General features: G+C 47.0%; 1 protein-coding gene across 1 annotated transcript in view; it reads right to left on the bottom strand.

Annotated features, from left to right (window-relative positions):
- Positions 1 to 467: 467 nt before the first annotated feature.
- LOC122393240 (alkaline ceramidase 3-like) overlaps positions 468 to 23,247 on the bottom strand; it is a 34,363-nt gene continuing 11,583 nt past the window's right edge. Inside the window, exons 3-8 of the mRNA XM_043389094.1 lie at positions 15,658 to 15,768; positions 15,047 to 15,152; positions 5,473 to 5,593; positions 4,705 to 4,868; positions 2,128 to 2,232; positions 468 to 1,598 (exon numbers count right to left, since the gene is read on the bottom strand). Of these exons, the coding sequence (XP_043245029.1) occupies positions 1,472 to 1,598; positions 2,128 to 2,232; positions 4,705 to 4,868; positions 5,473 to 5,593; positions 15,047 to 15,152; positions 15,658 to 15,768 (734 nt within the window). The 3' untranslated portion in view covers positions 468 to 1,471. The remainder of the gene's footprint in view (positions 1,599 to 2,127; positions 2,233 to 4,704; positions 4,869 to 5,472; positions 5,594 to 15,046; positions 15,153 to 15,657; positions 15,769 to 23,247) is intronic.

The following is a 23,247-nucleotide window of genomic DNA, read 5'->3' as shown; positions in this document are numbered from 1 at the left end:
AAATTAATCAGTGGTAAATTATTTAGTATGGCTGATTTGCAAGAGCTAAATGAAACTAATGAATGGCAGCTATTCCTTCATACTAATACGAGATATAACCGAAGGTTTGTTGTCAATAGTTAAAACACTATTCTTTAGAATTGTGTTTTTCTATTGAAAAAACATATGTACTGTAGGTACTAGGTAGCAATCGGTTGCTGTCCTCATGGTTATGATTGTCGTATTTATGTAAGTCAAACCTTTGCCTTCGGCCGGCAGGCGGCAACTATGTTTGCATTGCAATGGGAAGCATAAAACTAACGGAAACAATTCCTCCAACTCCTAACTAATATCTGGCCTGCATGCACGTGCACTGTGCATATGGAGAGGAGAATGTGATTGATTCTACCACGCTCATACGTCAATTGAGTATCCACCACCTGTTTACTCGGGCGTTCCGTTCATACTTGATGTTACCATATGCATACACAAATTACAAGTATATTTCAGTGACAGTGTCACACACACACACACTTACATGCTATTTGACTAAGTACACAAAAGTGCGTTCACAATGGCAAGGTACAAATAGTAGGTAGGTATAATATAATATCCGTACAAACAGTTCAAAGCTGATGGCCGAAAGCCGTCTTGTGCTGATGAGTAGCAGAGGCACTTGTCGATATATTGATTATTTATACAATATACCTACATCAACGTAGACCAAAGAGTAGGTACGGAGTAAAAAGCAATACACATTGGTTTTTTCACCAAAACAGAATTTGTTCTCCGCTGTCATAGCATATCCACAGTTCACATCATTTCTTAGAAACATATAATTCGCAAAAGCAATCAGCAAGCCAACCCGCCAACCAAAAGGCTTCAACGCGAAGGGGCAGTAACAGGCTGTTAGCCGCGTAACATTTAGTTCAACACACATCTCGCTTTGACTGTACATACATTTGTGTTCACCATTTCGCCTATCGTTAAATGTCATTCCACTGTTTCACTAATCGATAGACAGTCTTCGGTTCCTTGAACAAAGGAAACCATCCCATTGTTCGGTACTGGCAGTAATTCGATGCATTTCGGAAGTAGATACAGTGTTCCATAAAGAGAGAAGCTGGTCAGTGTTGTGTGTGCCAGGCGCTCGATGCACCGTTCCTTGTTGTCTAATTCCTGAGGATATGAATTACCTACTGACTTGGCGGCCGCTTGAGTTACAGTAGGTATACCTAAAGTATGAACCTAGCTAAGGTCAAAGAACAGTATGTTTGCGTACAATAGCAGTGTAAAAAATTGGGTGAAGAGGCACAGAAACCGACTCGGGAATATATGTCCTGCAGCACTTTCCCATAATCTCAGAACGGTCATTGGCAAGTGGAACGGCGGCAGCAGCTAGTAACGGCAGCATACGCGATGGCAGCGCTTTGACCCGGTCCATTCTACAAGCCCAGCTTATATCGATTACCGGTAGGCGGCGGTAGCTGTGCTAGCGCGTCTTGTGGTGGCCGTTCTTGCAGCCGTTCGTGGCGACCTCTGGCCGTCGAATGGTCAAACCCAGCTTTCCCAGGGTCAGGTGCGCCTTCTGTTGTCGCAAGTTGTACCAAATCTTCATGCTGCGACATCATAAACAAGGGTTAGTGAGTGGTGCTGCTGCCGAAATTGCCTGCCTGGATTGGAGCACTTCACAGGTCACACCTTGAAAGACCTCAAATCCACTGCGTTAAATTTGAGACTTTTTGCTTAAATGTGCGGTCTATGGAGATTTCTGATCTATGGAGAGTCGTCAACGTTTAAAAACCGTGACGTGAAATCGTTAACAAGCCAAGCCATTGATACGCTTGTTGAGGGGCAGTCGGCACCCCGAACGCACCGTGGAACCTGACCTGACTCTTAAACGTGCGATACCAGTGTCATTCTAACCTCTCTTTATCGTGACACTGGCGTGACACTGGCTCATAATTCCGGTAAAAAGTGAGCAGTAGCCAGTAAGTAATCAAAGAAATATATCAGTAAGTATACTTGCAAGTTGCAGCAAGTATACTACAAGTATAAAACATGAGCTCAATGAACCGCTGCACTAAATACACGGCACAGTGACACTGCTACATGCTCTGGTGTCTGTCCGTGAGATGGTTAGCTCACCAGAAGAGTATGTGCATGTAGCTGGCGTAGCCGGCCAGCAGGTGCCACCAGGCGTGAAGCTGCGTCAGCGGCCGGAGCAGCGGCGGCAGGCTGGCCCGCAGTCGGCTGTGGAACAGGACAGGACGGCACTGGTCACCGCCGGACAGGTCAGAGTATCACACAACAACGGCCGGAGCAGCGGCGGCAGGCTGGCCAGCAGTCGACTGTAGGACAGGCCAGGAGCTCGTCACTCGTCAGAGGCTAATGGTCGGCCGGTCAGGGCAGGAGCTCGTCAGAGGCTACGGTCGTCCGAACAGGACAGGAGCTCGTCAGAGGCTAATGGCTGGCCTACTGGTCACAGCCGGGCAGGTCACAGCATCACACATCACCGGCCCGGGGTCGGCTGTCGGACAAGACAGGGGCTCGCCAGTGCCTTCGTTCTGCCAGATATGCCGTGCTCATTAGACCGCACGATCTCAAGACAGCGTTTTCTCAGAGGCCCGATTGGTCAAACAGAACAGGGCACCAATCGTTGGCGCCCAAAGAGCGTGCGTTGACACTGACAGGACAAGACAGGACAAAAGCAACAGAGACACACCTCTAAGCTCGCTGACGGTTACTGATTGTGAATTATTCGGTAGACGATTTTAACGGTTATACAGCCTTGGTATAACCAATTTAACCTCAATGGCATGTGGCACCAAAAATACAATAATAATGCATCGGAAACCTTAAAAAACGTCTTAGATTGAGGCATGAGCACAATTCTGAGGCATTAGAATAGTAGTAATCAAAGATAAAATGTTTGCATATTCACTGGCATGGTCATTGGTCAATCGGACTTTCTAAACAGATCGATAGCCAAACATCCTGATCCATCCGTTGCCAGACACCCAAAGCGGTCGCCCCTGCATTAGTTGGGCACACATTTAGACCACGGATAAAAGTTTGTCAACGATGCGACTTAACCCTATTCCTGGCGGGCTCCGCCGGGACAAGAAACTGGCGGGAGGGGGCCGATTCGGCCCCCCCCTGAGATCTCGAGAACGAAGCAAGATAGCGACAAGCGGTAAACGGCATCGGATACGCACGGCCAAGATCTACAATTTTTACCAAGGTCATTTTCAGGTCAGGTCAAAGATGACGTCACAGGGGTCGAAAAAGTCAAAATGGCGGCACTAGATATGGAGAGAGTTTTTCTCGAATAACTTTCGAATTAGTCAAGATAGGAACAAACTAAGGGCATCATCGTGATCCTCTCGTCAATCCGCATCGAATGATATATATGTTGACCTCGAAAGGTCAAGGTCAAAGGTTGACCTCAGGTCACGTGACCTCGAGGTCATCATGTATATCATTCGATGCGTCTTGACGAGCTGAACACAATGAGACCATCCACGCGTCTGTATCTTGTTCCTGTACGGAGTTATTGGCCAAAAACCTTTGGTGACCTTTGATGACGTCACATGACCTCACAGCTGCCCAACAGCAAAACAGACCTCAAGGTAGTGAAGGTTGATCGTATATGAAGTCATGTATGGTATATGGGGCCATTCCGACCCGTTTTAGTGGTAAAAACAGGGAGTTGATTTTTCCCCCATTGACTTATAATGGGGAGGTCGCGAAATTGACCTGACCTTAGGTCACCGATATCAAAATTCCGAGATATACAAATTGCACATACTGGTACCCTAACTAAACCCTGAAGAGAAGAAATCGATCGGTCAAAAACTCTAGCTCTGGCGTGATTGCAAACTTTTCTGAGGTAGCGTCACCAAACCGCCTCTGGTGACCTGACCTGAGGTCAGATCAACTCAAAATTTTCAGACATGTTGCGTAGAAGCCTTTTAGGAAAAGTCAGAAAATTTGAGCTTCCTAGCTCAACGCGTTTGGGAGATATAACCAAAAAACCTCAGGGGGGGGGGGCTCCTGAGGCCCCCCCCCCGCCAGGAATAGGGTTAACGTCCGATATGCCACGTCCCCGAGAGACAAGCATGAGGCGTGCTTAGGACCCCCTGACAGCGGATAATATGCAGCGGTTATCAATAGATGGGGCCAGGATCTCGGTCTGTTATAAGAAGGCACAGCTTCCAAGTGGTACGAGGCTATGTGGCATCCAACTGTGGTGCCGTGCGTTACTGTGACGGACACCAGCAGGTGCCAGTACAGACTGACTTAATTTTAGGCACATTTAACAATTTACCGCCCGTCAGTTTGTTGAACTGAAACTTAGCCAGTGCCAACACCAATTTCCCGGTGAATCAGCACTTCATTATATAATGACAGTCCAGCGGACCCCTAGTTTAAGTCTCGCATAGGTAATCTAACGTATATATTTCCCCAAATTTCGTTGAAGAAAATATTAGACCCCAAGGTAAATACCTACTAGATTTATCCAAAAGAGAATTATTCGACCTATGCACATCGGCTACACCGTCCAAGAGTACACCCTGGCAGTGGCTGCGGTGCCGCACCCGTCGCATCGGCGGCCGTCCGGTACCGCGCGCTCCCGAAATAGCTGCAGCCACGACCGTGTCGTATGCGGCCATGGGCCGGGGAGGGGGGTCGGTCGGGGGGTGGGGACGGGGGGACACCCACCTGATGGGCAGACACATGTGGTTGTCGACGTTCCAGAGCAGGAACGCCGTCGAGTAGCAGACCATGCCGCCGTAGAAGAGTCGCCACAGCTGTCGGTCGGTCTGGGTGCGCACCAGACGAACGTCCAGTGCTGTGATGATGATGGTGGTTAGACCATAGATGGCCTGCCGGGCGGTCACAGATGAGCGGTCAGTCAGAGTCTCACTCACTAGGGATGTTGAAGTACCGGCTGAACGAGATGCCATTTATAAATACCTGAATGGTTTTGAATTATGATGACATTTCTTCCCTTACAATCGCATAGCTATCATCCGATCTGTTTAATGCTGGCATGTTTCAGCCCGCTTGTCTGGCTGTCAGCCTATTGATATTCTTTTGTCTGTCTGTTAGTCTTTTCATCATCCATCCTGATCCGATAAAACTGTTTGGCTGTCCCTCTATGTGCAGTATATTTGTCTAAAGTCCGCACGAATCGCCTGTTTCAGTCCCCATGGTTCATAGTTCACAGTCCCCACATCAGTCCGTCCGTCTGTCCGGCTGTCTGTCGGTCCGTTTGTCTGTTCGTACGTCTGTCCGTCTGTCCGTCTGTCCGTCTGTCCGTCTGCCCGCCCGTCAGCTCGTCCTCCATCCGTCTGCTCCCCAGTGCTTATACTCATCTGACAAATGATAATTCCCCGTATGCACGTCTATTTGTTGTCGACTGTCGACCATCCGTTTGTATGTTTGTCCGTCTGTTTACTGTTCGCCGAGTGTTGAGTTCGCCCTCACCTGATGAAGGAGCGGGTTGGGGTAGAGCAGGTACGACAAGGTGAAGATGAGTGAATAGATGACCAGGCTGACTGACAGCCAGTTCAGGTGACTCTGTGTCTGCATGTGCTGAATGTCGGCTCTGAAAACAAAAATAAACCTGCGTCAACACCACGAAAAGTTGACGACACAGACGCTCCAAATGACACTATAATTGGATATAGCTGAATATGCATCTGCCCGTTAACCCGCGAGTTGCTGGGGGGGGGGCGTTAAACGCCCCCACTTTTTTCGCCGGGCCATAGCATAAAAACGGCGCGCCGCAGGCGCGCCAAATTTTGGGTACCTGTAGGGAATTGATTGAAGTGTATTGTGACAAAGTTTCAAAAAATCGGTCGGAAAATTTTTGAGATATCGAGGTTTTAGTGACGTCATGATTTCTGAGTTTTCGACCAAAAACGGCATATGTTCAAAAAATCATATAAAATCACAGAATAGACATACAGACATGCCGTAAACGCCATTAGACTGCCAATACCATGGGCAATCAAATGGCTATCTTCGATTATTGATTATCGATCCGCATTTTCCAAAATCTTGAACTGAATCTTGGCAATTTCTCGTGACTACTTCACGGCCTTGATACATGCATTTCTTAAATTGAACTTTTTTAGCCAAACACGTACACATATGATAAAATGAATGTCACCATCGTGTTCTACGCCCCAAATTACCTATAAAACACGTGTCACAGGCTGCGAATATCAGTTTTGATTTTCGGGGATATGTGCCTACCCGGTTGACCTGACCTTGACCCTGACCTATGCTTGACTGACCCCTATATGAAGCTGACACTCTTGTAGGCCTTATAAGATGGATTGTGCGCCGTTTTGACAGAGTTTATGGCGAGAGGCGCCCATTGCGAAGTCCTGAAGTCCATGCTACTGAAAGCCCGATTTCAGGTGTTTGACCTGACCTTGACCCGACCTGTGACCTCAAAATTCAACTTTAAAGTACTCATCTGAAGCGTCTCGTCGCGCTCTTTCGTTTGCCGCCTCGTGCGTTTCGCTGCGCCTATTGGTTCTCGAGTTATCGGCTGGGGGCGTTTAACGCCCCCCCCCCCCAGCAAACGGTGGGTGGCGAAATACCCCAGCAACTGCCGGGTTAACCCTCGCCCGCACATGGGGGGGGGGGGGGTTGCCACCCCCCAGGTAGTCTTTCTGCTCTGCACTCAACATTTTTGGAGCTAGAAAGCTGATTTTTCGTATAGCTGCTCCTCTATCCTTTCTTGATGTCCACTGAACATTTCAAATTTCTGTGATTTTTGGTTTTGGAGATATGACCTTGTTTTTTAGGTCATGTCATGACCCAAATGGCCAATTCTCAACATCTTGCGCTTGCCATGGGCCTTGTGAGCTTTTGATACCCTGATTTCGGCCTTTTTTGCCAGTCTTACCTCCCACCTATCATGGAACATGTTGTTCGACGATGTACAGGGGTCAAGGTCAGGGTCAAGGTCAACCTAGTTCATCTAAGATAATTGCGTTTTAGGCAAGCTGAATTTACTTTTTTGTGAAGTTTTTTGACTGCATTTTTGGTAAAAGCTTTTCAGATCATGATTTCATGTAATATGAACCCAAAAAACAATCGGTGCACACATCAGTATACACACAGACACACACAGACATACAAACATATAATTGACCTTGACTTAACTTGACCTGAAATGACCTCAGCAGCAAAAATCTGGTCGGGTAGTGTGACAAAGAGGTTCTAGCTGGCTTGGCACCAGAAAACAGCATCGTCATCGGTATTTGGTAAGCAGCGCACTTGATATACAACGGTAGCCCAAAACAGCAACATTTTTTAGTTTGACCTGACCTGGAAGGTCAATGACTGACCTGAGAAGGTAAAACTGGGTATCGTTGGATTTGTCTCTTCCCAAAAAAAATCTTTTTAGTCTTTACCGCTAAGCTCTATCTCCAATAGGAACGAAATGGCGCGGGGGGGTGGCAACCACCATGTGCGTTCTATAGGATGGGAAAATGGCATGTGCGGGCGAGGGTTAATCGATTCAACTGCTCGAATTTCGCTCCAGGCTGGCTATGTCCATGGAGCCATCTTTTTTCATAATGTAAGATTAGCTTATCTTCAAGCCTAATTTCTGGTGGAGCACCGACACGAATATAATCAACTGCAGCGAAACTCATTATAGGTTCATGAGCACACGACATCGTTAATTTCCCTTTCTAACTTCAAAGACATTTCACGAGTCTTCTTAAATCACATTGTTTTTGACGTTGCAAATTTATGTTCGTTAGTTATCAGAACGCAATGGCTTTAACAGTTCTAAGCGCGCAACATTTGCTTGCAATTTGCAAACAAATTCTAACACCCGATGCAAAGCGACATCCGCTCACGACAATTACGTTTACATATTTCCGAGTTCGGATAAGGCTTGCGTCCGCTCGAACAGAACTGGGTTGTCAGCCGTTACGTTACGGATATCCGGGCCTACAGCCCCTCCCCCCTTCTCCCGATATCCTGATCCGATAAATCGCCTTCCACCAGCTGCGTTACGTAATGTGTACGCTGTGTGCATGTCCGTGTACATAGCGCGGCGTTTCAATGCGCTAACGAGTGGCCGAGCGGAGTAAATAGCTGTGACGCGGCGACAATAGGAGCGGACGGGCAGGCGTGGGGCGGATTCCGCCCGGCGGACACCATGGCACACGCCGGTGAACAGAGCAGGAGCCTACAGAACTGTACATAAAGAAAGTAGGACTACGCCGGTCAAACATTTTGGGCGAGCTTTTTATGCTGGGATATGCAGCCCCTAAAAAATCAGTGCTTTGAGTGCTAATAGCCTCTGCCGATTTTCGCTATTACTTATTGGATTGGAAACATATATGAACATGAACGCTAATGACTAACATTTGTATCGAATGTAAATGTGCATTAGTACAAAGCTTACTTCCTTTGGAACACATATATCTATAGTCAATGAGGGCTTGCCCCGGGCTCCTGATTCTTATCATCGTTGACAAGCAACCGTTTGTATGTCTCACGGGACACTTCCTGCTGCCAACGGTGTGCCGTGATCAATGTCTGCACGCACGCACAATTCGCCGTCAGGTCGCGCGTCCCCTCATGTGTCTGATTTTATTATTCATGCTGTCGGCAGCCTGGACCATAGTGCGCTCTGATGGTGCCCCTCCGCGCCGGGTGATTTAGAATTCAGCCGATAGTATTTACATACCTAGATCACGTGCGGGTGAAAAGTGACAAGTGAGTGGATACGACTGGTATGAACCGCTGTACTCAAGGATTGTCAAACCGTAGCAAATTGTCACATATACATTGTCTATGTCAACGCCATGCTGAGCAAATCGGTTCCAAAGTTTTCATATATTCTCTCAATTCAAAATCATTAGTTGCTCATTTTGTACCTCAATGCGATTGCGGACACTTGCAATATTAGTTATGAAGACTCGCAGGGACGAGCAAATAATGGTTGTCAACGTTTTGGAGGCTTTAAATTTAAGCCTGAGTTTTGGAGTTTGCAAATTAAAAAACTAAAAAGTGCGCACATAATTTTCAGTAGAAATAAAACTCCAAAAGTTGCGACTTGCGGCGATCACTGCTAGTTTATAGGGCCGAGTTCGACAATTGTAGGGGAAGGTGGGGTAAGACGGCCCAGCGGGGCAAGACGGACCACCAGCCCTCCCGGTTGAACCGCTGCTGGTATCTACTGCTTTATGCACTCACTATGTTTGTTTTCCTTCGTAACAATGGCCACCTTGAGCTCATGCTGCTAGGATGGATAGCTTTTGAGTTATTGAGAAAAATGTTGTTTTTCGTCAAACCGATCTATTATAAGAGGTCGACGGGTGATTCAATTACAGCGCCTTTCTTGCATGATTAGTTTCTATTTTGCACTTTACTGTGAAGAACAAAGTTATAAACTTAGTTATAGTCACACTTTAGGAAAGGCAAGGTTTTGCAATGTTGGGCTATTTGACATATACATCATGATAATGACAGAATTTAGATTTGGGGCAAGACGGACCACTGTGGTCCATCTTACCCTGTGGTGGTCCATTGTACCCTGCATATGGAAAGTTCTTTTCCAATTTCCAAAACATTGACACAAGTTTAAGTAAGCTAATTTTTCAGGAAGGAGTCTTTGTTGCATGTGAGCCATGCATGCAAGTGCTCAGTTAGCATGCATTCATGCCAAACGACAATAAACACACATGTTTCCAGCTTTTAGCTGCACTTCCATCACACATGAGTAAAGAATAATGGCTCATTTTGTTATTTTACCATTCTGGCTACTTTTTCTTACAAGAGTACAGAGCAGAAGTGTAACACATGAACGGATAGCAGGCACTGCTGGGTGGTCCGTCTTACCCCACGTTTTTTCTTGTCTGAGTTTTTGACATGTCCCTCTTTAAGAGCATGCACCACCTAGATGTCTTTAAGTTGAAATTAGCCTTTACACATACTAGAGGTACAGGTTTACGCGATAACTGTATGTTTTGATATGTATGATTAACGGATGCATTAGTTTGGGTGTAGAAACTTGCATTTTTATTGGTATAATTTGTGTAGAACTGGGTAACTGCTTTTAATTGAACTGTAAAGTATGATGGTGATGCATGCGAGTTGTTCGAGCCCTTTGTAAGTTAGGATGTTACTGAACGCAACCCTACCCTACCCTACCCTACCCTACCCTACCCCTACACTATCCTACCCTATCATACCCCTACACTACCCTAACCTACCCTACCCTACCCTACCTACCCTACCCCTACCCCTACCCTACCCTACCCTACCCTACCCTACCCTACCCTACCCTACCCTACCCTACCCTACCCTAACCCTACACTACCCTACCCTACCCTACCTTACCACTACCCTACCCTACCCTACCCTACCCTACCCTACCCTACCTACCCTACCCCTACCCTACCCTACCCTACTCCTACACTACCCTACCCTACCATATACCCTACCCTACCCTACCATTCCCTACCATACCCTACCCTACCCTACGCTACCCTACCCTACCCTACCCTACACTACCCTACCCTACCCTACCCTAGCATTCTCTACCCTACCCTACCCTACCCTACCTTGCCCTACCCTACCCTACCCTACCCTACCCTACAATCCCCTACCCTACCCTACCCTACCCCTACCCTACCCCTACCCCTACCCTACCCTACCCTACCCTACCCTACACTACACTACCCTACACTACCACCGACAGTCCAAGTTTCAGTTAAATCGGCCGAGAAACGGCTGAGATATTGCAAAAACAAATTAATTGTATTTACTGGCGAATCCTCTTGGCGAGCGGTGCCTTGTGTCGGCCTTCGTTGTCAAAGGTCAATGACCTGCCGGCTCTGTTGCTTTCCACTCAGTTTTTTAAGCGAACAACTGAACCTAAAGCACGTGCCTTCTGCTCGGCGCCGGTCGCGGCCCCACCACGTGCACACCGCTGAACCCACCCCCTCGAAAATTTAATACGACAAATGAGTGCACGCGTCCGACTTGCAGCGAAAATTTCACCCCCGTAGCCCTTACCGTTCCCGAGCAATAGTCTGTTGCCGATTCTAGTGTTAACCCTATGGCACACCACGTGAGCACGCGCCACGGGCGCACCCCTGGCCGCATCGTGCCCAAAATTTAATACGACCTGTTGAATGACGTGACCCACGAGCCGTGAAAATTTCACCCCCCTGCGTCAATCGACGGCGCCGCTATAAGCGTTTTTGGGCGTTACCCCGACGGCGGATTTTTTAGGATTTATAATATAGACTAGAGGTACAGGTTTACGCGATAACTGTATGTTTTGATTTATGTTATGTTACGGATGCATTAGTTTGGGTGATTAACTTGTATTCTGAGCTGTATTATTTGGGTAGATTTGGGTAGCTGTTTTTAATTGAACTGTAAGGGATGGTGATAGTTGCGGGGTGTTCAAGTGTTTTGTATGTTAGGCCCTTTTTGAACTCAACCCTACCCCTACCCTACCCCTACTTTACCCCTGCCCTATCCTACCCTACCCCCTACCCTACCCTACCCTACACCCTACCATACCCTACCCTACCCTACCCTACCCTAACCTACTACCCTACCCTACACTACCCTAACCTACCATACCCTACCCTACCCCTACCCTACCCTACCCTACCCTACTACCCTACCCTACTCTACCCTACCCTACCCTACCCTACCCTTCTACCCTAATCTACCCTACTACCCTACCCTACCCTACCCTACCCTATCCTACCATACCCTACCTAACTCTACCCTACCTACCTCTACCCTACCCTACCATACCCTACCCTACTACCCTACCATACCCTACCCTACCCTACCCTACCTTACCCTACCCTACCCTAGTCCCTATACCCTACCCTACCCTACTACCCTACCCTACCCTACCCTACCTTACCACTACCCTACCCTACCCTACCTACCCTACCCTACCCTACTCCTACCCTACCCTACCCTACACTACACTACCACCGACAGTCCAACTTTCAGCTAAATCGGCCCAGAAACGGCTGAGATATTGCAAAAACAAATTTATCGTATTTACTGGCGAATCCCCTTGGCGAGGGGTGCCTGGTGTCGGCCTTCGTTGTCAAAGGTCAATGACCTGCCGGCTCTGATTATTTCCAGTCAGTTTTTAAGCGAACAACTGAGCCTAAAGCACGAGCGTTTTGCTCGGCGCCGGCCGCGGCCCCACCACGTGCACACCGCTGATCCCACACCGTCGAAAATTTAATACGACAAATGAGTGCACGCGATCGACTTGGCGTGAAAATTTCACCCCCGTAGCCCTTACCGTTCCCGAGCAGTAGCCTGTTTTTGCCGATTCTAATGCTAACCCTATGGCGCACATGAGCACGCGCCACGGGCGCACCCCCGGCCGCATCGTGCCCAAAATTTAATACGACCTGTTGAATGACGTGACCCACGAGTCGTGAAAATTTCACCCTCGTGCTTCAATCGACGGCGCCGCAATAAGCCTTTTTGGGAGTAACCGGCGGCGGACTTTTTAGGATTTATAAATAGTAGACTAGAGGTACAGGTTTACGCGATAACTGTATGTTTTGATTTATGTTATGTTACGGGTGCATTAGTTTTGGGTGATTGACTTGTATTTTTAGCTGTATTATTTGGGTAGATTTGGGTAGCTGTTTTTATTGAACTGTAAGGGATGATGATAGTTGCGGGGTATTCAAATGTTTTGTATGTTGGGCCCTTTTTGAACTCAACCCTACCACTACCCTACCCCTACCCTATCCTACCCTACCCCCTACCCTACCCTACCCTACTACCCTACCCTACTACCCTACCCTACCCTACCCTACCCTACCCTACCCTACCATACCCTACCCTACTACCCTACCCTACCCTACCCTACCCTACCCTACCCTTCTACCATACCCTACTCTACCCTACCCTACCCTACCCTACCCTACCCTACCTAACTCTACCCTACCTAAGTCTACCCTACCCTACCTAAGTCTACCCTACCCTACCCTACCCTACCCTACCCTACCCTACCCTACCCTACCCTACCTAACTCTACCCTACCCTACCCTACCCTACCATACCCTACCCTACCCTACCCTACCATACCCTACCCTACCCTACCCTAGCTTACCCTACCCTACCCTACCCTAGTCCCTACCCTACTACCCTACCCTACCCTACCCTACCCTACCCTACCCTACCCTTACACTACCCTACCCTACCCTACCCTTACCCTACCCTACCCTATTCTACCCTACCCTAACCTACCCTACCCTAACCCTACCCTACCCTACCCTACCCTACCCTACCCTACCATACCCTACCCTAGCCTACCTAACTCTACCCTACCCTACCCTACCCTACTACCCTACCATACCCTACCCTACCCTACCATACCATACCCTACCCTACCCTACCCTACCCTAGCTTACCCTACCCTACCCTACCCTAGTCCCTACCCTACTACCCTACCCCACCCTACCTTACCCTACCCTACCCTACCCTACCCTACCCCTACCCTACCCTACCCAACCCCTACCCTACCCTACCCTACCCTACACTACCCTACCCTACCCTACCCTACACTACCACCGACAGTCAAAGTTTCAGTTAAATCGGCCGAGAAACGGCTGAGATATTGCAAAAACAAATTAATTGTATTTACTGGCGAATCCCCTTGGCGAGCGGTGCCTTGTGTCGGCCTTCGTTGCCAAAGGTCAATGACCTGCCGGCTCTGATTCCACTCAGTTTTTTAAGCGAACAACTGAGCCTAAAGCACGTGCCCTCTGCTCGGCGCCGGTCGCGATTCTAATGCTAACCCTATGGCGCACATGAGCACGCGCCACGGGCGCACCCCCGGCCGCATCGTGCCCAAAGTTTAATATGACCTGTTTTATTACGTGACCCACGAGTTGTGAAAATTTCACCCTCCTGCGTCCATCGACAGCGCCGCAATAAGCCTTTTTGGGAGTAACCCCGACGGCGGCGTGGGCGTGGGCGGCGGCGGACTTTTTAAGATTTATAATAGTAGATCAACAGAGGAAGGATTGAGCATTCCGAAGACTATAAATAATATGAATTACGAGAGCAGTGTAGCAAGATATGCGGCCTCAAACCTTAGCTGGTCCATCTTACCCCACCTTCCCCTAAATCAAATCGTTCATCCCTAAACAAATACTACCGGTCACACATCAGCTGAGTTAAAAAAAAGTTTGAGTTCACTCCCCTTCTCAGAATACTCCTTTCTTTCTTTCTTTCTTTCTTTCTTTCTTTCTTTCTTTCTTTCTTTCTTTCTTTCTTTCTTTCTTTCTTTCTCAAACTATGCAAATGAGGCCCAATACCGGCATGGCGGCCATGGCGCAGGATAGTGAGGCTTCACCTCAAAGCGGTGCTTAATAAGAAATAATATATTCGGCTCAGGACTACACCACTTTTCGTTCGGTCGAAGCGCCTATAGGGCAACGGACGACGACCCAGCGTTGGAAAGGTCGTCTGCTATTTATAAGCGCCATTGTAACATCGACTAACTCTGGACATATTCACGCATCGTTATTATGATTGTGGCTTTATTGATCGAGCGCTGAGCGGTTTCCATGACAACAAACCATCAGCATCGCGACTGGTCATGAGTTCGCCGGGCAGACGCGGCTTTCAGGTCAAGTCCGGGTGGTGACGCACCTAACCAGAAAGGTCAGCTAACGCGAGCCATCTGCGTCACAGGCACTGTGCTTCCCTTAGGTGGCTAACTCCGGATTAAAATTGATATCAAGGGACTGACTTCCTTTGCCAATAGGTCAATTGAAGGTTCGGGTAGGCTGTGTGGTTAGCGATAAGTTCACTGATATAGAGAGGCTGCAGAGAAGGTGAAAGAGGTTCATATTGTATGAAGACAATTGGAAAGAAAACTAGGGGAAACCGGTGATAGCCCACAGGAACGGCGGGAGAAACTATCAGAGCGGAGGGCTGGAATGGGCGTATACTCGTATGCCATAGTCGATGCAGCAGCCGCCGAATTATGACGAGTGGTCGATATACTTACAGGCAGTATAGGAGGAAGCAGCTGCAGAATATCATGGGCAGCTCGTCCGTCAGCTGCATCTCGTACAGCAGCGTCATGTGGAACGCCCACGAGCCGCAGCCCACCACTGCCGGACACACATGGAGGCAGGAGGTCAATGATTTCCCAGTCGGCGAGACATCGTGAGCCTTGTGAGTGGCTTGGAACCGTTTTGCGTGCACTCTTTCGAACAGGGAGCGATAGACGCATAAACTATAGCCCGTTAAAATAATAACAAGAGGCATATTTTATGAAATATCCGCGCCTTTTGAGCATATTGTAAGGCATAAGCAATATAATATTTAGCCCTGGCTTCGCTGAAATTGACATATGGTTATGGACATAATGGTAACGTTGCAAACCAAAAAGTAGGTAGTCGATTTTTTACGAGTGTTTTTTTTTCTGTCGAGTTCGTCCAAGTTTATGCTTGGTGACACTATATGCATAATGATTCCGTATTTCGTTGGGATTGAATGTTTTTGAAAGTCGGCATTTTTTATTATCGTATGTCCACAATAACTCATAAAATTGTACTCAAAACCAACACCGGGCTATATACCGACTAGTCCGCACAGGCTACGGCAATGACTAACCGATGAGGAGAGCGAAGCAGACTGTGAACCGAACTTCGAACTGATTCCTGCACGACTCGTAGATGCCGTACAGGGGCGGCACGATCATTGACAGGTTGCTCAGTGTGTTCCCTGCGAACGAAGTGGGATCAGGTCACGTGCTGCGCTCCTCAGTGATGTGCTCTGAAAAAGAGACAACGCTGGAACAAACATGATTTTCGCCCTCGCCTGACGTATAAGGCAATTATTATTTGACAATAGAGTTATATGTAGTATCAATAGCAGGCTTCAAGCTCATATCATAAGTAAATGAGGAATGATATAGCAGGCACCATCGCCAAATCATACAGGAATACAAAATTATATTGTGTATGTCAAGCACGTTAATTATTTTTCATTTTCATGCATGCAAAATAAAGCAGACGAGTGGATCGATAATTTCCCGAACTGGCCTCAGTAGACTGGTAATTTGGTAATTATGCCACACCGTGGGGTGGTAATGACGGTAATAAATTGTGGGTAATTGCACGTTCAGCTGACTGATAGCCCCTGCCCCCTTCCTTACAATAAAAGAAAATGGTGCCACCTCTCCGTCGGCCGTCACTCATACGGGAGGGAGGGGCATCATTGGGTCAGACAGTAAAGGCTGGCAAAGAAAGGTGCAATATTGTCTTGGCTACCCGAGCGAAACTGAAGAATAAAGCCGTAACACGCATCTCAAAAGGGAAACCCAATAATGCAATCGAAGCAGCATTCAGCTTGATTTTCCCTTGTGATTTCAGATGAAAAAGGTCGAAGGATCTGATTTGAAAACGTTTTATTCGCGGAACAATATATTCCTGCCCGGGGCCGGGATGATTCAATAAATGTCACCGAGGTTTTTTAGCGAAAACTCCGAGGGCCGTTAGGCCCGAGGTGCTTTTCGCTAAAAAAGCGAGGGTTTCTCCAGCCTTCTCCAGCCTTCTCTCCAGCCTTCTCCAGCCAACATTTCTCCAGCCTTCTCAATTCGATGCCGTCATCAGATGGTACGCTCTGGGAAGAGGACAGGGAATCGTCTGTAGGTGATATCAGAGTGTCCGAAGGCGAGATTCAGGATGCTGTCCAAAAAATGAAGTGTGGGAAAGCTAGTGGGATTGATGGTTTACAGGCCGAAAACTTGAAATATGCGGGGAAAAGTTTATCGTCAAAGTTATCCGCTTGCTTCACAGCACTACTTATGCATGGCATTCTCCCAGAATCAATGATGGCGGTGGTCCTGGTGCCGATTATCAAGGATAAAGCTGGTAAGGTCACTGCAAAAGATAACTACCGACCTGTTGCGCTAGCTAGCGTAATGAGTAAAGCGCTAGAACTAATCCTTTTGGAACGGATGGAGGACCACCTGTTGACAGCCTCCAATCAGTTTGGCTTCAAAAAGGGAATGGGAACTGACCAGTGCATATACCTCCTGAAACAGTCTATTGATCTGTACAAGTCCATGAATGGCAGTGTATTTATGTGTTTCTTGGATTCAAGCAAGGCATTCGATCGTGTACAGCATAAAAGGCTTTTCGACATTCTTCGAGACAGAGCAGTCCCAATATACATTGTTCGTGTACTCGTGTACTGGTACGCCCGTCAGGAAATGTGTGTCCGGTGGGGTGGTGCCATCTCCTTTAAATTTATAGGGTATCGAACGGTGTTAGGCAGGGTGGCATATTGTCCCCATATCTGTTTAATGTGTATATGGACGGTCTGAGTTCTTTGTTAAATAGACAGAATGTAGGTTGCTGGGTAGGGGATGCGAAAATCAATCATCTGATGTACGCAGATGATGTGGTATTGTTATCACCGTCGGTTGCAGGGTTGAGCAAACTGATTTCATTGTGTGGAGAATTCGGAAAAACTTGCAATATTTTGTACAATGCAAAGAAAAGTGTTGTACTGGCTTGTCGCTCTAAACACATGAAAGATTTGATATTGCCAAGGCTGTTCATTGAAGGTGTTCCTCTAAAGGAGGTTGATCATGTAAAGTACTTAGCAGACTTGTGACAGCTCAAGAAAAAAGTGAGCTCGCTCAGCTCAACTTCGTCTTATCCGCTCCCGCTCCGCTCCCGCTCAGTTTAACGCGGCTTAGCTCAGCTCACGTTCCGCTCAAACCGGCTGCGCTCCGCTCACGCTCAGCTCAGCTCAGCTCAGTTTCCGCTCAGCTCAGCTCAGCTCAGTTTCCGCTCAGCTCAGCTCAGCTCAGTTTCCGCTCAGCTCAGTTTCCGCTCAGCTCAGCTCAGTTTCCGCTCAGCTCAGCTCAGCTCAACTCAGTTCCCGTTCAGCTCAGCTCAGTTTCCGCTCAATTCAGCTCAGCTCAGTTTCCGCTCAGAAAAAATGTACCGACGAAAAAATGCACGGACGAAAAAATGTACAGACGAAAAAAATGCGAGACGAAAAAAGTCGGACGAAAATCTGCGGACGAAAAATTGTCCGACGAATATCTTCTCGACGAAAAAAAAAAAACGTCATGGAATCATCTCAACTAGGCGGTGTTTCACGGCCGAGAGCAGCACGCCCACGCCGCCATCCGCTCTTGGCACCCTGCCAGGAGCTGACGTTACATTTTGGGGTAGTGTTGGAACTTGGAGATAAGAGTTTGTTTATATCTCCATGGAAACCCCATTTGACACGTGTGATAGCAGCGTGCTGTTATCAGTGAAACCTATAACACCACCCTGATCTCAACCAAGGCAATGTCAACACTATTAGAATTCATATTCGGCGTGTGAATAAGGGAGCTTTTCCCATATAATGGACATCAGAAGGTGAGATTTCCAGTTAGCGCCTCTGCCCCACCCCACTTTCAATAGGATATGGTTGCTTAGCCCACATTCAACCAACGAAGAGGAACTTTATTTGCTAATTCCTAATTGTAAATGTTATGCAGAGGTAAGAACTCTTATTGATAAAATTAATTTAAATAACTGCTTAAATAACAAAGTGAAGAATGCTGAATTGTACATTGCGGAGCGGAGTGTCAAGGCGAAGCATCAAAGCCTGACAGTAGGTATTCATCTTGCAGTCAGACTTGAAACTTGAGACTGGCTGTATTAGCCTGTAAATTGGCCAAGACCCTGGTCTTCCAATTTCCATGCAATATGGGTGAAAGAAATTAAGCTTGATTAGTGATTACTATTGATTTCTTTAGAGTTTTGATATTTTTAAGTGCGATCACGAAGGCAGTGTAATTGCTCACTCCATAGCTAGCTCATAGCTGAAGCATCAAAGCCTGAGTTAATTTCCAAGCATGAACTGAAAAGAATTAGAACTGGATCAGCTCAGCTCAGCTAAATCAGCTCAGCTCAATCAGCTCAGCTCGTTCAGCTCAGCTCAGCTCAATCAGCTCAGCTCAGCTCAATCAGCTCAGCTCAGCTCAGCTCAAGCTCATTCAGCTCAGCTCAGCTCAAGCTCATTCAGCTCAGCTCAGACAGCAGCTCAGCTCAATGCATTACTGAGCCGGCTCAGCTCACAGCTCAACAATTTGGCAAAATGTTGAGCCGGCTCATGAGCTGAGCTGATTTTTGAGCCGGCTCAACTGAGCTGATCACAAGTCTGGTACTTAGGGCATATCATCAGTAATCATGCTTACTCAGATGACCTTGACATCGATCGGCAGTGTAAGCAAATGTACAAACAGGGGAATGTGCTGATTCGTCGTTTTCACATGTGCTCGGTAGCAGCAAAGGCGCGTCTCTTTACAGCGTTTTGTTCATCTATGTACACTGCACACTTGTGGGCAAATTATCGCCAGTGTATGTTGCGCCGGCTGATGGTGGCTTACCATACGGTATTGAAAACTATGCTAGGCATTTCTAGGTACGAGAGTTCTTCTCACACATGTGTCGTGCACCGTGTTCCTCATTGTGCCGTTCTCATCAGACAGCGCATCTATAACTTCATGTGCAGGCTGAGTACATGTGATAGTGAGCTGGTAAAAAAGACTGAAAATTCGAGTGTAAAATACCGTTCTCGCCTGAGGCGCCACTGGCAACAGCAACTGTACGTTCATTTTAGCACATAGCTCTGCGCGAGTGCTGAAACAGGCCCGAATGATTGTTTGTGTGACATTTGGTTGTCTTGCCACTGCACTGACTGAAATCATCAGTATTTAAGAGTATGGACCCAGAGTCTGAAATAAAGCTTATCTATCTATCTATCTATCTATCTATCTATTGAATTCCCGGCCTTAGGGCTGGAAGGTGTTTCCCATACCTGCCAAAAAGCTCACAACTATAATTGATAGTGACGTCAGCAGCCGTGTGGTTCAACGCGTTTAACCCAGTGGGAGGCACTCGCCTTGGCCGTATATGGGCCAGAATGTTTAACGATTTCCGCCATGTTGTGTATACCAAAGTCTTGAAAAGTTGATCACTGCAATCAAACTGCAAGCATGAAGCAGCAGCACTTTTGAGTAGTGTACCTCTCACTTAACTGCACCTCTGCTACCGTACATGCAATTTATATTTCTGGTATACACAACATGGCGGAAATCGATAGACAAAAACAAGTCACCAATGCTCCTTCCAGTATATATTAGAGTTCAGTGGTTTAACCCGGCAGTTGCTGGGGTATTTCGCCACCCACCGTTTGCTGGGGGGGGGGGGGGCGTTAAACGCCCCCAGCCGATAACTCGAGAACCAATAGGCGCAGCGAAACGCACGAGGCGGCAAACGAAAGAACGCGACGAGACGCTTCAGATGAGTACTTTAAAGTTGAATTTTGAGGTCACAGGTCGGGTCAAGGTCAGGTCAAACACCTGAAATCGGGCTTTCAGTAGCATGGACTTCAGGACTTCGCAATGGGCGCCTCTCGTCATAAACTCTGTCAAAACGGTGCACAATCCATCATATAAGGCCTACAAGAGTGTCAGCTCCATGTAGGGGTCAGTCAAGCATAGGTCAGGGTCAAGGTCAGGTCAACCGGGTAGGCACATATCCCCGAAAATCAAAACTGATATTCGCAGCCTGTGACACATGTTTTATGGGTAATTTGGGGCGTAGAACACGATGGTGACATTCATTTTATCATATGTGTACGTGTTTGGCTCAAAAAGTTGAATTTAAGAAATGCATGTATCATGGTCGTGAAGTAGTCACGAGAAATTGCCGAGATTCTGTTCGAGATTTTGGAAAATGCGGAACGATCATCAATAATCGAAGATAGCCATTTGATTGTTCATGGTATTGGCAGTCTAATGGCGTTTACGGCATGTCTGTATGTCTATTTTGTGATTTTATATGATTTTTTGAACATATGCCGTTTTTGGTCGAAAAGTCAGAAATCATGACGTCACTGAAACCTCGATATCTCAAAAATTTTCCGACCGATTTTTTTGAAACTTTGTCACAGTAAACTTCAATCAATTCCCTACAGTTACTGAAAATTTGGCGCGCCTGCGGCGCGCCGTTTTTATGCTAAGGCCCGGCGAAAAAAGTGGGGGCGTTTAACGCCCCCCCCAGCAACTCGCGGGTTAACCACACCCCTTGAACCACACGGCTGGCAATATTAACCCGCGCCCTGCTGGGGGTCCTGGATTTCCACGCCCTGCTGGGGGGGGGGGTGTTTGAACACCCCCCCTTCTAACTCGGCTCCTGGGCCACGTAACGATACGCGGAAGGCGGCGTTCGAAAGAGCGTAAAAAATAATGACGAAATCACTTCGGTCAATTTTTTGGTCAGGTCAAAGGTCAGGTCACCAGAGGTCATTGAAGGCAAAATTTCGCCGATTTCCAGGTCGAATGTCGAAAATTTCCAAGAAGCCAACGCATAACTCGGGAACCAATAGAGCTACAGCGCCGCGGAAAAGTGCATTCGATAGCCCTATTAACGCCCTTTCTGAGTAATTCTCTCAGATTTGACCTAACGTCAACGGTTTTGCCTGCAGGGGGCAAAAACTGCAAAAATAGCCGATTTTTTCGGAAACAGTTTTTCTGCAATAACTTTTGACCCAAGCCTTGTACGAGCTTACTTTCACCGGCATCGTGTTCCTCTCGTCAAGACGCATCGAATGAACTATAACTTAACCTTGAAAGGTCAACTTGAAAATTTGACCTCAGGTCAAGGTCATGACCTGGCCGGAAAGGGTCATGTTGCATATCAGTCGATCCGTATCGCCGAGCTGAACACATATAAGGCATTTTCATCGCTCTAGCATGCCTCTATCAAAAGTTATTTGCGAAAAACTGTTAGATACCATTCGTGACCTAAGATGACCTCAGGGCATAAACAAGGGTCACGGACACCATTTTCATGTTCAGTGTGTCTAAACCACTTGTAATTCGGTGTTTGGGAGTGTTTATAATGTCTTTCGTCCAAAAGAGACGCATTTCATTTTTCTCCCATTGACTTATAATGGGGAGGTCGCAAAATTGACCTGACCTTAGGTCATCGATATCAAAATTCTAAGATATACATTTTGTACATGCTATTGCTCTCAGCAATCGCTGAAAGTTTCAAAGCGATCGGTCACTCGGTGTAGCTATGACAGACATTGAAACTTTTTATGAGGTGAGGTCACTTCAAGTGACCTGGTGACCTGACCTTGAATGACCTTGGTCTGAAAATTTCACAACATGTGTAGAATTGATGTATGATAAGGTGTACCAAAAACGGCGGCGCTCCGCGCCGCCGTTTTTGAGATATTCGCGAAAAACCACAAGGGGGGGGTGTTCAAACACCCCCCCCAGCAGGGCGCGGGTTAAAGCACTGCATTAAACTTTGAAAAAAGTGGTACAGTGCACGTGCCATTAAAATGCCTGGATGTCTCGATTTAATCATGCAATGTAGCAGGTATGGGAAATTAAGTATCCACATGGTGCAGTCATGATGTAACTACACACCATATTACATTTTCAAGTCCGAACAACTCTCGTGTTATGCAATAATTAATTTATAAGCGTAGGTACGCAAAACGCATAGATAATAAGCTAACAACATGCACTGTGTGTTGGACGGAGCCACGAACAAATTGTTATAAAACGGTTTCGCAGCCGTCGTTTTGATAGTAATTCCATAATGATACGAAAAAAACAACCATATCAATATCTCGCAGTTACGCATAGTTCGTCCATTCCGAACGGAGAGAATGCAGTGCCGCAACACCTAGCTGTGTTGCGGTACAGCCTAACCATCTACATTTTGTGGCATCTTTTATGCTGCCCGAGTTAGTGCGGTGCAGATAAAAGGTTACACGTTTTATGCCAAACTTCGCTAACCAACTATTCATGTAATTCTTCGCCAGGGGCAAGAAAAGCAAGCATGTCCGTCACGAATGCGAAGTACGCAAGGAAAACATACCTCAAAGAAATACGAAACTGAAACGCATGATTTAATTTGAGGAAGTAATTTCCACGGCTAGGTCATTAACAAATGGAAAAAGTCACATGCCAGCACGCTATCGAGTATCGATGTTATTCAAAAATGAAAGAATAACTGCCCATTCCTTTGATTAAACTCTATGCCTGCTGCAGAATTAGTTTAGCGTTTCAAGCAACAATGGCGTGTTCAAAACTATTCATTAGAGTTTACGAGAATGTACATTTACAGTGCGCAATGCTCATGATAAATAATAGAGCATGAAGCACGC

Source organism: Amphibalanus amphitrite, unplaced genomic scaffold (genome assembly GCF_019059575.1).
Source record: "Amphibalanus amphitrite isolate SeventyFive unplaced genomic scaffold, NRLGWU_Aamphi_draft 000525F_arrow, whole genome shotgun sequence".
Lineage (NCBI taxonomy): Eukaryota > Metazoa > Arthropoda > Thecostraca > Balanomorpha > Balanidae > Amphibalanus > Amphibalanus amphitrite.
This window is presented reverse-complemented; position numbering and strand designations above follow the sequence as displayed.